The sequence below is a fragment of the Planococcus citri genome, chromosome 3, assembly GCF_950023065.1.
Source record: "Planococcus citri chromosome 3, ihPlaCitr1.1, whole genome shotgun sequence".
Lineage (NCBI taxonomy): Eukaryota > Metazoa > Arthropoda > Insecta > Hemiptera > Pseudococcidae > Planococcus > Planococcus citri.
In genome coordinates this window covers 12801090-12815660 of record NC_088679.1, presented here as the reverse complement: position 1 = coordinate 12815660, position 14571 = coordinate 12801090, and the positions used below count along the sequence as shown (strand labels likewise).

The 14571-nt window shown below is 36.3% G+C and overlaps 1 protein-coding gene across 2 annotated transcripts in view; it reads right to left on the bottom strand.

Moving 5' to 3' along the window:
- LOC135841105 (max dimerization protein 3-like) overlaps positions 1–14571 on the bottom strand; it is an 835585-nt gene that overhangs the window by 797887 nt on the left and 23127 nt on the right. For both annotated transcript variants that reach the window (XM_065357910.1, XM_065357911.1), the window contains one exon: positions 9330–9435. In XM_065357910.1, coding sequence (XP_065213982.1) covers positions 9330–9435 — 106 coding nt within the window. The remainder of the gene's footprint in view (positions 1–9329; positions 9436–14571) is intronic.

The following is a 14571-nucleotide window of genomic DNA, read 5'->3' as shown; positions in this document are numbered from 1 at the left end:
ATATGCAAAATGATCACGAATGCGATTTTTTCTCTTTATCGATCGATCAAATAATTCGTCGAAAGAAGAAGGTACGTAGGAATAAAATTTGCAATAATTTTATTCGATTTACTCGAGTATATGTACAATAAATGTAGGTACGTTTGCGATGGATGGTGAACTTATACTCGTATGCTATATAACGTGCGGTCGAGAGAGCGTAGGCGTAAAATAAAAATTATATTACACGTGCCAACTGCGAGCATGTAGTGTAATATACTCGGTCGTTCGATTGTACGTATATACGTACGTACTTGTACTATATAATGCGAAGGAAGAAGAGAAGCTCGGATGCACGATGGCCTGTAGAACTGCGGCTGTGGTCGCGGTCGCGGATATATACCGCCGAGAGTACTCGACAAAACGAGATTTTCATCGAAACAACATAACAGCCAGCAAGTGCGGCATGCAAATAAAAAAAATAAACCGTCCGCAACCAAATCGTGAACCATTACAATAATTACGTAAGTAATTGCTAAACAGCGACGACGACGACGACGACGACGATATGCTAGAAAGAAGAGAAAAATACGAGATAAAAAAGAAAGAAAGAAAGAAAGAAAAAAACGGTTCACTATCTGCGTAGAATACCCATTACGTGTTATGTACTTACAGTAGGATATTCATCCTCGTTATATTAAAACACCTTCGTCTGTTTCCTTTCCTTTCCTCCTCCAACACTCCGAGCTTCAAGCTGGAAATACGGAAAGAAAAATCGCGAAGACGACGGTTCATTTCCGAAATCGAATTTTCCAGCGAGAGAAAAAGAAATCAAAACGACGAGCTCGCTTCACAATTCACAAAATGAGAGGAAAAGTTTTAGGTTTTTTTTCTCTCTCTCTCTTTCCTAGAGAAAAAAAAAAATCAAACCTAGTCCTACGGCAACCCACACAAACCGACTCGTATCACGTATGCAAATTAGAATATACTATAAACTCCCCGTCATACTTGAAATTCAATAGCCTATTACTTGGGAGCGGATAACGATTTTAAAAAATACACGTATCGTATCGCGGCTCTGTGGCTGTGCTCAGATATACGTATACGTTTTCATCCTCATCGTGTGTACCTCTATTGCGTGCACTGCACAGACAAATACGTACGTAAGAGTACACTATACATATGAATGCTGAACGATATCACGTCATTGCTCACTCGTATACGATGAGAAATTTAACGCGAAAAACGTGCTTTTACGTTTCCAGCCAGAGATGTAGCAGAGATGCAGGAGATAGGATGAGAAAACATGTAGGAAGCCATCGCATCGAATCGTTTCTAAATAATCGCGCGAATAAGAGACGTATCAATGCTGTTCTGCTGAAGATGGGTGCTCTGAGTCAAAGAGTTTGTACTTTTCACTCACCCCCTCCCCCCATCCTGGTCTTACTTTTCAACGTACGAGGTGAAAACATCACGAGGAAACTCTTGGAAAGGGATGACTCCACAGGCACAGATCCAACCAGGAAGACAGCTGATCGTTGAAGAGATATCCGAAGTTGAGGTTAGAAATTACTTTTCATACCTGTGATCTGATGTACCTGTTTGTAGATAGCGTTAATGAATTCCAAAAGCTGATTTAAGGAATTTTTGAAGCATCACGAATGGAGGATTCGTCGATCCTCCGGGACAACTTTTTTCTTAAACAGAGTGTCTACTGTCTATACTGAAACTAAAAATGCAAATTTCTTGCTCTTTTCTCGCCTTTTTCTTGCTTTCTTCGTGCTGTTTTCTTTCTTTCAAACATGAAATTTCGTACTCCTTCTCATTGATAATCTTCGTTACACCCCCCCCTCCCACCCAAAATTTTCAACATGCTGAACATCTGCGGCGTTTACAGGATGAAATCATAGAGAGAATTTATATTTTCATTCGCGATGAGGAGGAGGGAGGGGGAGAGGAGAGCAAAATCAGATTTTCAGACATGAAAAATCGACATTTTAGGTAATTTTCCGAAAATGCTTCATAATGAATGATTAGTTTATCGAAACGGAGGCAAAATTAATTCCTGCGAGAGCGAAAATTTTTCGAAAGAATTGGCCCAAAAAACGACAATTTTGTATGTTTTATTTCGCATTCTAGCTGGAGCATAATAGTATCGACAATTTTGGAAAGTTAGTAGTTCTGTTCCCAAAAAATGAAAAATTCGCACTTTTCAAATGGTTTGGGTATTCCGAGTATTTTTGGAATTTTTCTATTTAATTTTTGAATTAAAAAAAGTTTTGAAAGTAGTATCTTGAACAGCCCGAGCAAAGCATGGGCAAAAGCTTTGGAAAATTTGTACATAATTCGAAAAGTAGAATAACATCAATTTTAATGAAAGGATGCGATTTTTCTAATCTCAACATTTTTCAAAATTGGTAGGATAGTTTCAATTTTTTAGAGATTTTTAATGTGAATTTTTTGGAAATTTTCTTGCTTATTGAAGGAATTTCTATACTATTTTCTTGCTTTCTTGGCACACTGGTCAATTTCTCGCCTTCTTCTCCCTTTCTTGCTACAGTAGACACCCTGTTAAAGGAGAAGTCCTAAGGTAAATTTCTAGCCCTCGGCTTCGAAAAAAAAGTGGCCCTACTTACAAAATGACGACCATTATGAGAAAAAAAATCAAAATCTTACCAAATTGACCAAGAAAGCTGAAATTTGGGATATACCTATCCTATTTTCGACATGCCAAATCGATTGGAAGCTGTTTCAAACCGTTTTGAGCAGATCTGGAGCCTCCATGCAGATTTTTGAAGCTCGAAATTTCCCAAAATTTCATCAAATGGAGATGGAAAGCCGAAATTTATTCTGCGAACTAATTTCAATACGCTACGAAGTCAACTGCAGTTGGATTTCAAGTCGTTTTGGAGCCTCCGGCGACTTTTTAAAAATTACTGGGGTCCCTACCAGATTTTTGACATTCGAAATTCCCATCATTTTATCAAATGGAGTTAGCAAGCTATTAAAATTTACTTCGCAAACTAATTTCAATACGCTACGAAGTCGACTGTATGATGGTTTCAAATGGTTTTGAAGCTTCCAGCTACTTTTTGAAGATTTCAATTTTGCAAGAAACGCCATACAACCTTTCAAAAAGTCGCCGGAGGCTCCAAAACGACTTTAAACCCGCCACCAGTCGACTTCGTAGCGTAATGAAATTAGTTTGCAGAATGAATTTCGGTTTTCCACCTCCATTTGATGAAATTTTGGAAAATTTCAAGTTTCAAAAATCTGATGGAGGCTCCAGTAATTTTCAAAAAGTCGCTGGAGGCTCCAAAACGACTTGAAATCCAACTGCAGTCGACTTCGGAGCGTATTTGAAATTAGATCGCAGAATGAATTTCGGTTTCCCATCTCCATTTGATGAAATTTTGGAAAATTTCATGTTTCAAAAATCTACTGAAGGCTCCAGTAATTTTCAAAAATTCGCTGGAGGCTCCAAACGACTTAAAATCCAACTGCATTTGACTTCGGAGCGTATTTGAAATTAGATCGCAGAATGAATTTCGGCTTTCCAACTTCATTTGATGAAATTTTGTGGGAATTTCGAGTTTCAAAAATCAGCTGGAGCCTCCAGAACTGCTCAAGACGGTTTGAAACAGTTTCCAGTCGATTTGGCATGTCGAAAATAAGGAATATCTCAAATTTCAGCTTTCTTGGTTAATTCGGTAAGATTTTGATTTTTTTTGTCTCATTTTTGGCCTAAATTTAATTTTTAAAAATTCACCATAAATCGAAAAAGGCACTTTAGCACTTGAAATTTTGACCGGAGATAAATTTTTGCCTGATCTTTCGATCTATGTACCTTTGTACGGTTTAAAAAATTTCATGCAAGCCCTATGTTGGAACGCAAAATCTGCGATTTCGGTTGACCTGCCAATAAAATGTCCGCCATTTTGTAAGTAGGGCCACTTTTTTTGAGGACAAGGGCTAGAAATGTTCCTTAGAACTTCCATTTGAGAAACAAATTGTCCTGGAGAATCGACGGGGGGGGTGCAATAGATCCTTATGCGGGCTCCCCGACTATCAATCAGAAAAAAAATACCTAGAATTTCCCCTCAAGTTGAAATTTCTGAAAAAAATCTCAAAAAGCGAAAAAGAAACTCATTTTTGCATGTTCCAAGTAAACTTTTTATTCGCTACAAGAGGGGGAATTTCTTAAACCAAACCCAATATTTTTGAAAGCGAAATAATGGAAATTAAAATACGATTTCAATTTATATCCCTAATATATTTTGAATACATTACTTCAAAATTTCTTCCGCAGAAATTACTCCAATCGATGCAAAAAAATTTGAACCGGATAAAGGGGTATCACTAGAGGACACTAAAATACAGCAATAGCAAAAATTTCAGATGCTGGAATTCATTTTTCGATTTTTGTCAAATTTAAAAAATTTTTTTGCTCATTTCTTATATATCTATAAAAAAAAAACATCAAAAACTGATTAAAATTGACAAACAATGCGAAAATTTTGTTTGTTTTGTACCTTCCCTATTTTTGGTCTTTAGAGTTGATTGGCAGAAGCACGACGAAGTGATTAATTGTGAAGAGGGACTAGGACTAAAATTTTCTCAAACTTTTCGGCCCAACCCTCCTCCCCTCCTCCCATTTTCCAATATTCTCGTTCTCTTTCTTCATTTCACGTCCAACTTTCTCGCAAATAAGGAATTTTTTCTACGAAAAGTTTCTTTAGCTGCAATTTTTTCTCCATCGCAGAATGCTCTCTCTGTCTCGAGGCATTTCAGTAGCATGGGTACTCGGTACCTAGTAACCTGCAGGGCCAACATAGCTATAGGGATTTGCAGTGTACAGAGCGATATACAGATTAATACGTTTATGGTTTGTGGATAGAGAGTTAGAGAAGCAGGGCACTTCGCGTGTAGACAATCGTCTATTGTTGTTTTAAAGTGCAACGCTCCCCACAATCGCGTAAATGGACTAGTCCTTCCAAAGACAATAGTCTCGTGTGTGTCTCATCGACATCGTCAGTGTACGTACTATAGCATACTAGGAAGATTTTCACTTACGTTAACCGAGAGCCAACCGATATAACCTTCAACTTTGACACGGTTTTTTGTATATGTGCAACGTCGACGTGCTGGAAAATTTCATCAGATAATTGGTTTCGAAGAATTCGCCGATTTTTATGTGTTTTCCATGTCCGCTTAAGTGGGGTTAATCGAGATTTTAGGTTACATTCTTATTTGCACTATTCTCTGTACATGTACAAGTTACTCGTATTTGTACGATCGACTCTTTTGGTTATTTAGCAGGGTAGCTTTTTACGTTACAAGTTTGCCATTTCAAGGTTCGACAATCGACGTTCGAGTACTACGTACATACCTACAAGTTGTAATTTGTTACGTTTGCTGGTGCCATGCGTTCAACTCCCAAATGAAGCTCGTGCATGCCCCTTGTACACCATCTAGTACATTACATGATGCTAAAAGTACGTATATGTATACTTTCGGTAATGAAATGTACTTCTCAAGGACAAGGCGTCGTCGCTCTTTTTTTTATCGAATTTTGTACATCAGCTACTTCTACTGTATATAGGTACTTGTGTTATTAGATAGGCAAAAGCTGTTTCAAGATGTCTTGGAAGAGGTTTTTTTTTTATGACGAGACGTATGGGAATTTCGTGCTCTTGAACATCTCTGTTTTATCGAGTTGGAAAGTCAGCTTTGAAAAATTTCATTTTCTAATCGAAGAAAATTCGATTTATTCTGTTGCATTTTAGTCCAGTCATTTTAGCAAAATTTTCAGTCGAACCTCGAAAAAATTAGGGGAAAGCTGCATTTCACATTATTTGTTCAGATTGGTCTCTAAAACAACCCATCAAAAGTTGCACCCCGCAACTTCCCGGCTACCCCCCGCAAGAGGTCATTAACCTTTGTCAATCTACGTTTTTTGGCTATATCGCCGAAATGAAGGGTGGGAGGGGAAAAAGTGATTGAACTAAAATAATTCTACGTCAAATTTCTTATAAGCATGACCAGTTCAGTTGAAATATTATATTTTTCGATTTTTGGTGAATTTTTGAAAATAGAATTTAGGCCAAAAATGAGAAAAAAAATCATAATTTTACCAAATTGAGCTATACAACGCTGAAATTTGGAACATACTCTATTTTCGACCTGCCAAATCGATTGGAAACGATTTAAACCTGTTTTGAGCAGTTCTGACGCTTCCAGTACATTTTTGAAGCTTGACTTTTTGGATCTTACTGGAGCCTCTAGCAATTTCAATGCTCGAAATTTCCATAAAAATTTACCAAACAGAGTTGGAAATCAAAAATTCACTATGTACATACTTCAATTTCACTACGCTATCAAGTCGACTGCAGGTTGGTTCAAGTCATTTTAGAGCCTCCAGCGACTTTTCGTAAATTCTCAAAGTCTCAAACAGATTTTAGAAACTTCAAATTTCATTAAAAGCAGTTGGAAAGCTAAAATTCAATCTGTAAACCAATTTCAATGCGCTGTATGAAGTCGACTACCGGTAGATTTCAAGTCGTTTTGGAGCCTCCAGCGACTTTTTGGAAATTACCGGAACCTCTAGCAGATTTTTCAATGCTCGAAATTACTATAAAATGTTTACCAAACAGAGACACCCCATTTTTGACATTATTCTGAGGTGTATCGCAGGTTGTTTCAATCCGTTTTGAAGTCTCCAGTAAATTTTTAAAAACTTCTGTTTTTCAATATATGCCACAATAAAATCTATCCGAATTAACTTTCAACGTTCAAACCTCATTTGATGAAATTTTGTGGAAATTGCCAGGTTCAAAAATTTATTGGAGGCTCCAGTAACTTTAAAAAACTCGCTGAAGGTTCCAAAACGACTTGAAATCTACTTGCAGTCGACTCTCTAGCGTATTGAAACTAGTTTACAGAATAATTAGAGCTTTCCAACTGCTTTTGATGAAATTTTAAGTTTCAAAAATCTACTGGAGGCTCCAGAACTAGTCAAAACGGGTTGAAATCGTTTCTAATCGATTTGGCAGTTCGACATTAGGGTATGTCCCAAATTTCAGCTTTATAGCTCAATTTAGTAAAATTATGCTTGTAGGAAATTTGACGTAGAATTATTTTAGTTCAGTCACTTTTTTCCCTCCGACCCTTCATTTCGACGATATAACCAAAAAACGTAGATTGATAAAGGTTAATGACCTCTTGCGGGGGTAGCAGACAAGTGGCGGTGTGAAACTTTGGTCAAAATATTTTTGAGTCTACCGTGAATCGAGTTTACGTTTTAAATTGTCGATTTTCATTTTTTAAAACAATTTTCATAAAATTGACAACTTTATCCCCTCCTCAGTAAGGGTGAAATCGCCATTTCGGGAAAAGCTGAACTGATCATACCGATAGGAAATTTAGCATAGAACAAGTTTTGTTCGAACATTTTCCCTCTCGGACCCTTCATTTTGGCAATACAGCCGAAAAACCTGTATCGGCAAAGGTTAATGACCTCTTGCGGGGGTAGCCGGCAAGTTGCGGGGGGCAACTTTTGATGGGTTGTTTTAGAGACCAATCTGAACAAATAATGTGAAATTCAGCTTTCCCCCAATTTTTTCGAGGTTCGACTAAAAATTTTGCTAAAATGACTGAACTATTATTGTGAACAAAGTCATATTTATAGAAAGAAAAAAATTCTCTGTTGATTTTTTTTTCATTTCAATGTTCAAAGTGCTAAAATTTTAAACTCCGCGGTCTTTTTCGCAGGGTATTTAGGAAGCTACACGGGGAGGGGAGGGGAACTATGATTCATAAAAAATTAAGCCGAACAAGCTCTGAGTTTGGCATATAGAAAGTTGCAACTTTTTGAGGAAATTATAGTTTTACAAAATTACAGACTATACCTACAGTCAATTTCACAAAATTTTCTGATTTTGGAGGGGAAAAAATAATTACAATTTTTCAGACATTTCCATAAATTTTCCACAAGTGCAGAATTTCCTCACTTTTCTCGAGTTTCCAGAGAATTGACACCCTGTCAAGGTCAGCTCAAATATTTCCAACTGAACTCCTCCCTTCATTTCATTATTATACTTAGAAAGGCAAACCCCTCCAAAAAAATTCACCTGTTTCCACAGAGCTAATTTATAAGCCACCCTTTACGCAGGGGATTCCTATACGTTTCAAGCAACCAACCATTCATCCATTGAATGCATATTATTATTTATTACGAGCTATTTCGAATCAGCTGTTCGAAGTCTGGCAGCATAAAATGTGGGTACGTGTAAAAAGAACACCACAATAATAAAAAAAAAAACTCGCTTTCTCTGCTTCTTCGTTTTACCATTGAATCTTATTATAGCCACTTAAAGATTAAAATTCCTTCCATCCCTTCGCCCCATCGAACCACTAGGTTGCAGCACACATCTGACCTACGATCGCTGAAACCATCCATTTGCCTGGCTTCGTTTCTTACACCTCGAAAATACACACATATTAGTACAGTATATTATGTAAACCAGAAAAACCTCTTTTTCGTGTTTTCCTCTCGATTCGATAAAATTTCGATGAAATTCTTAGTTCATTGCACACTGAAGTGATTCACCTGATGAAGGAAAAATATGAGGCACCCTTATCACTCCAGCATACGAAAAACAAAACAAAAATGAACCAATGATGAGTTGTCTGAGAACTATTGCTGAAAAACTTGATAAAAATGAGTGAAATGAATTTCGTACCCTAAGAAATGTAGGAATTCTTAAAATCGATATGAATGAGTGAGCTCGAGTACATCTTCATACCGTACTCCTTATTTATAAATAAATAGTTCAACTTGCGTGTTTGTTTCAATTATACGCGAGTATGCACCTTTTATATGTACCTCTCCTCCACGTACTTACATCGCAGGTCTAGATACCACAATAGGCTGACGAGTAACACTACATAAATGCATATTAAATTCAAGTACAACTACGTTCGTATAGAGGAGCATAAAGATGGGTACCCGCAGATAGCGAAGGGGTTAGACAAAGATGCGTATAATCAATTGAAATAAACCTCTGTGCGGTGCTCTGGCACGCTATAACGAAACTAGACTGCCGCAAACCAGTTCTCTGTCTCTCTTTTTCTAGTACGTATGCAATGCGTGGTCATACACACAAACACGTACGTAATCTACTACAGTACATAGGTATATAAGATGAGACGATGATGAAAAAGAAGTACACATAGAAGGAATAAAAATACAGAAGAATTGAACTGACTGAGGACTGAGGAGAAGACCGAGTTGAAAAAAAAACTGAGCTAGGTAGAAGGTAGATATAAAATAGCGAGTAATATTTACTCACCTATTGGTTCCCTGAGTTTTCTTAGTCTTTGGCCTCTTCGTCTCTATTCGGCTGCTGAGATCATTTATTAAAACGGGCCTAGTGCTCGCATATCCGTGTTCGGCTTCTGAAATAAAAAAGAGAGAAAAAAAAACCATGAATATACAGTATACACAGACGTGTTTGTAGTAATGTAGTATACACTTAGCATAATAAACATAGCATACCCACACACACAGCCCTACAATGAAAAATATAAAACGTTTTTAAAATAAACAAAAATAAAAACAACGGCCAGACTAGTCTAATTCCAATTATAATAGAATGTTAAAAATGTATTCGATAGTAGATTAGGTTAGATAATCCTCCTTCTTCTATAATATTACAGCATGGCTCGTTTAAACGTACCTACACTGTGCTGTGTGCATACAAACATTTGGGAATGATATTCACATTTTCATTCTCAGAAATTTCTCAGCACTCGAACAAGGAACATTGTCACGTTTTTTTAAATCAGAACTTCAATTTTTTTTGATCCTCAGGTTGAGAATTTTTTCAATTATTATTCTACGAATTTTTGGTTCTTTGGAACGCTGGAATTCTATCGTCTTTTTAAAAAGGATCTTTGGATATGCTGGGGTATTTTGCAGACATTTGAGGAATTTTTTCGAAGGGTTCGCCAAAATTTACCAGTAATTTAATCGCGAAAAATTTTATTAATAATTTTGAAAAATTACGTCAGATGTTCGTCAGCACTATGCAAGTTAGAAATTGACCAAAGCAGAGCTCAAATTCTCACAACATTTTTCGGAAGTTATTTCATCGAAGTTTTTTCTAACTCCCAATAATTTTTGAAAATGATTGAAATTCAATGTAGTACCCTGGAGCTTATTTTCTTTCCCATTCAATCAGTTTTACTGTCTTTATTCTATACTCATGAAGGGAACATATCAAAGTGTTCGCTTCTGATTTGAACGAGAGCATGATTTTTGGAAAGAGCATGGTCTAAATCTCCCCCCCCCCATCAAAATTTCGGCTACCTAAATCTATTTTTCGATTTTTGGAGAATTTTAAAAAATTCAAAATTGACTACCTTTAATGTTGAGACAGTCGCTAGTAGCGCCGAATCAGTCGCTAGTAGTGTCGAGCTGGTCGCTAGTAGTGTTGAGTTGGTCTCTAGTAGTGTCAAGTTGGTCGCTAGTAGCGTCAGTACAAGCGCTAGTAACATTTTCGGTATCACTAGTAACTTTTTCAGAAACGCTAGTAATTTTTTGAAGTCACTAGTAGTGATTTTCTATGAGGGATATACATTTTGAAGAAAAAAAACATAAACCATTGAAAATGCCAGATTTAAATTTTCAAAAATTCGCCAAAATTCGAAAAAACCCTTTCACTCGATGAAATGAACTCCTCAAAAAAAAATCAAAATTCGAAAAGATTCAAAAAATAAACTAATTTTCATTTTTCTGTTGTGAGTGTAATTTTTATCAACTTTTTCATGAAATATGTCAGAAAGAGGTCAAAATAAGACAACTGAATAAATTTAAACTTTTTTTGATGTTTGAAATTGAAAATTGAATTTTTTCGAATTTTTGATTTTTTTGTGAGGAGTTAATTTCAGGTTTTTTAAAACTTTTTCAACAGATACGTAAAAATAGGGGTCAAATGGGTCAACTTCACCCATCAAAACTTTTTTTCATGTTTTAAACCAAAAAATCACATTTTTCGCAAACTTGAAATTTTTTAAAATCAACTTAGCAACATGTTACCATCCCAATTTTTTAATATGTTGTTCAGCATGAAAAGTTGTCCATAATATATTTTTTTCAGAATTTTTGAGAATCGGAACGATATTAAAACTACGTTTTGAAACTTTTTGAGCTAATTTTTTGTACGAAAAAAAGTGGCAACACTGATTTTTATGATATCACCAAAAAGCCTTTCAAAACTCCTAACTATGGGAAAATGTTCCATTTTGGTAGGTATCGCGGTTATCGAGTAATCCACGGCTGAAATGGATGATATTTTAGGTTCACTGAAAACTTTGACACCCCCTGGCTGCCTGTAAAAATGGGCTAGAGGGCTGCGATTTGCGCCATTGGTCATTCCTTCGGAAGATCATTCCACAGGAAAAATTTCAAAAAAATCGTCGAACCCCCCTACCACTTCTGGGTTCAATTGACGTGGACTGACCCAGCTGTAATTGTAATTATAGAGGTTTCAGACCATACTCTTTCCAAAAATCCTGATCTGCTTCAAATCGGAGGCGGATACCTCAAGAGAGTCCCTTGTACTATGAGCATTTTCGCCTTTTTCAAACGTTGTAAAATAGATATGCGATGCTGAAGGTGACTATAAGTACACGAAGATTGGTCGATGATGTTTCATACGTAAGCAGTCGTAAAGTAAATAGCTTATACGCCTGTGAAGGAAAAGTATACAGGGAGAGGTGTCAGAAAAGTTTAGTACACTCTTCAGCTACGCACATGTAGGTGGTCTGTATTATGTACTCGTGTCGTGTGAGTGTGAAATGGAAAAGTACCCATACATCTAGGTACTCGTACACATACGTTAATGCACATGAGACCATGTACCTATACGTAAGTACGAGTATAATAATTGTACTCGTACGTATATACCCAGTGCAACTTTAGTATAGCGGTAAAATCTACTCGTAGGTGCGTGAATCGAAAGAGAATACGAACTAGGTGGTTTTATTCTTGATCATTAACTCGTGAATAATTCGAAAACATGTACATCTACATACATACGTATGTACAAGGCTCGATGCAGTTAGGTGCAGAGAAAGAGAGAGACAGGAAAAAGCAGTCGTACCCTTTGTCGCTGTCGCCTTGGTCGACGACGACGCCTGACTGCATTGACTTCAACGAGGGGCTAGTGAAGATATGGTACACCGTGTACCGTGTATTTACGATTTAACCCTTCAAACGCGTATTTTACCAGATTAAAGGGAATATATTTAGTGTAAATCGGTTATCTTTTGAGCATTGAATATAACACAGTTGCACTATATGTTGAATATGTGCTCCAGCTCGTGTATAGCAAAGGCTATGTTGCTGTTGGAGGAAAAAAAAGGGCATTTTTCAGCGAAGTTTTACTCTTTATGGAGTTCACGGACGATGATAGCGTATTTGTGCGAAAGTGTGTGCTTTTTTTTTCAACTCGAAATACTTTACTGCTGCAGTAGTCGATTCTTGGGGTGAAAAAGTTTTCGCTATGTGTATTCGTATACGATACGATATAGTACACTTTTATCAATACACGTGGTATATTTGTGTGGTTTTTATCAATGTACATACCTACTAATATCGAATAAAACACATGTATCGATACATTACGAAATTTAAGCTACGAAGATAATATTATTATCTGTTGCTGAGGTTTTTTTTTTTTTTTACTTTCAAAAGGGGAAACAGTTGTTTTTAATTTATAATGTTCGGTGGATTTATTTTTCCTCTTGTTTATCTTGGTGAAAAGTTTCGTTTTTTTATGGGGTATGTGTTTTCTCTAACACTGACGTTTGCTAAGGCTATATAGAAAAGAATAAGCAGAGAAGAAATAGATTATATATGGGAACGTACCTAGTATGTACTATAAAACACCGCAGTTCCTGGTTGGGCTGCGGAACTTGGGACTATGAGAGAGTTATCAGCACATATGGTCCATATGATTTGTAACGCTGAGCTGAGCTCATATATGAGCTGTGAAATGAACCATTGAAAGCGATGATGCTAATGATAAGAACGTTATTAAATCATTATCGAGCAATTTTATTTCTCTTTTCGGCGTCTTATTCGCGCTCGTGTCTAGTGTCTATGAAGAAAGCTTGTCGTATAATCGATAATTTTACGATTGTAATTTTTCCATGTCGATGAAAATAGGTGGTACGTGACACGTGCTTAGAATGGCGCTTAATGGAATTTTTTTTCAAAGGTCAGAAAAATTGGCGATGAGAATTTAATCTCGTCGAATAGTGTACCTACGAGTGATATTATTGAAACGAGTGAGTGTGGGGAAGAGAGGAGGGGGTAATTTACAAACAATTTGTAGGGAATTGTTCGATATGAAATGACTGTTTTTCGTGTGTATTTTTTTATCTTTCGCAAATGAATTACGAATCAATTAGTTTTGGAAAAATACTTGGCAATATTGACTGTTGTTTTTTTTTTCGAAATTTGGGGGTTACAGTCTTGATAACGCTACTATTGGATTTATTCTGAATTTCAGCTTTATATGTAGGTGAATTTGATGAATTTTGATTTTTTCCCCATTTTTGGTCATTTACATATTTTTCAAAATTCACCAAAAATCGAAAATGCACTAAAGCACCTGAAAAATTGGCAGCTGATGTACTGTTTTTGACAGCCTTACTAAACTTTTTCCCAAACATTTCAAATAAGTCTCTTTTTTTTTTTTTGAAAAAATTGCCCAACAGTTTGGCTATTTTTCCGGAAATTGCCAAAAAAGCCGTTCGTATTAATTGTTTACTCTTTCGATCAGCTTTATCCAGTTCAAAAAAATTTATGCGAAGTGGAATACCTCATCCCTTGTTTAAGTAAGATGAATTAATTTTTTGAAAATTTGGAAAATTTCAGCTGCCAAAATTGATTTTTCGAATCTTGGCAAATTTTTGAAAATTCAAAACTGGTCAATTTCAGAGGGTTATGCTTTTTTTCCCTTCAAAATGAGTACTTACGTAATTAGTGAAAATTATGGAAATTAGTACCCTAAAAATGATGTCAACTTCCCTGGACCGAATTCCAGCATTTCTGAGCCATTCTGGAGCCTCCAGCAGGATTTTCGATTTCTCTAGAATTTTAAAATTTCTCCAGAAGGCGTGTAAATGAATTTGAGCTGCTAAAAATCAGGTTAAGAGTTATTCTTCAACTTGTTTTATAAGGATTTACCTACTCAAATTTGGGCAGATTTCCTGGTGGCCACCTCGAGTGCAGCTTTTTGACCACTGGATATACATGTTTAAGTAATCAAAATTAATTTCCACACCTTTTGGAGAAATTTAAAAATTCTGGATTAATCGAACATCGCGCTGGAGGCTCCAAAATGGCTGGAAATCGTGAAATTCTGATTGAAGGAGGGAGGTGGTTTTTTGACAATAATAAGTTACAGTCATTTGTGCAAATTTCAAAAATTTCTCAACGAATTGAAACGTTTTGATTTTTTGAATTGTAAATATGCGGATCCAATTAAATGTGGATAAATCCTTTTTAGGCAGTGGGGTAGC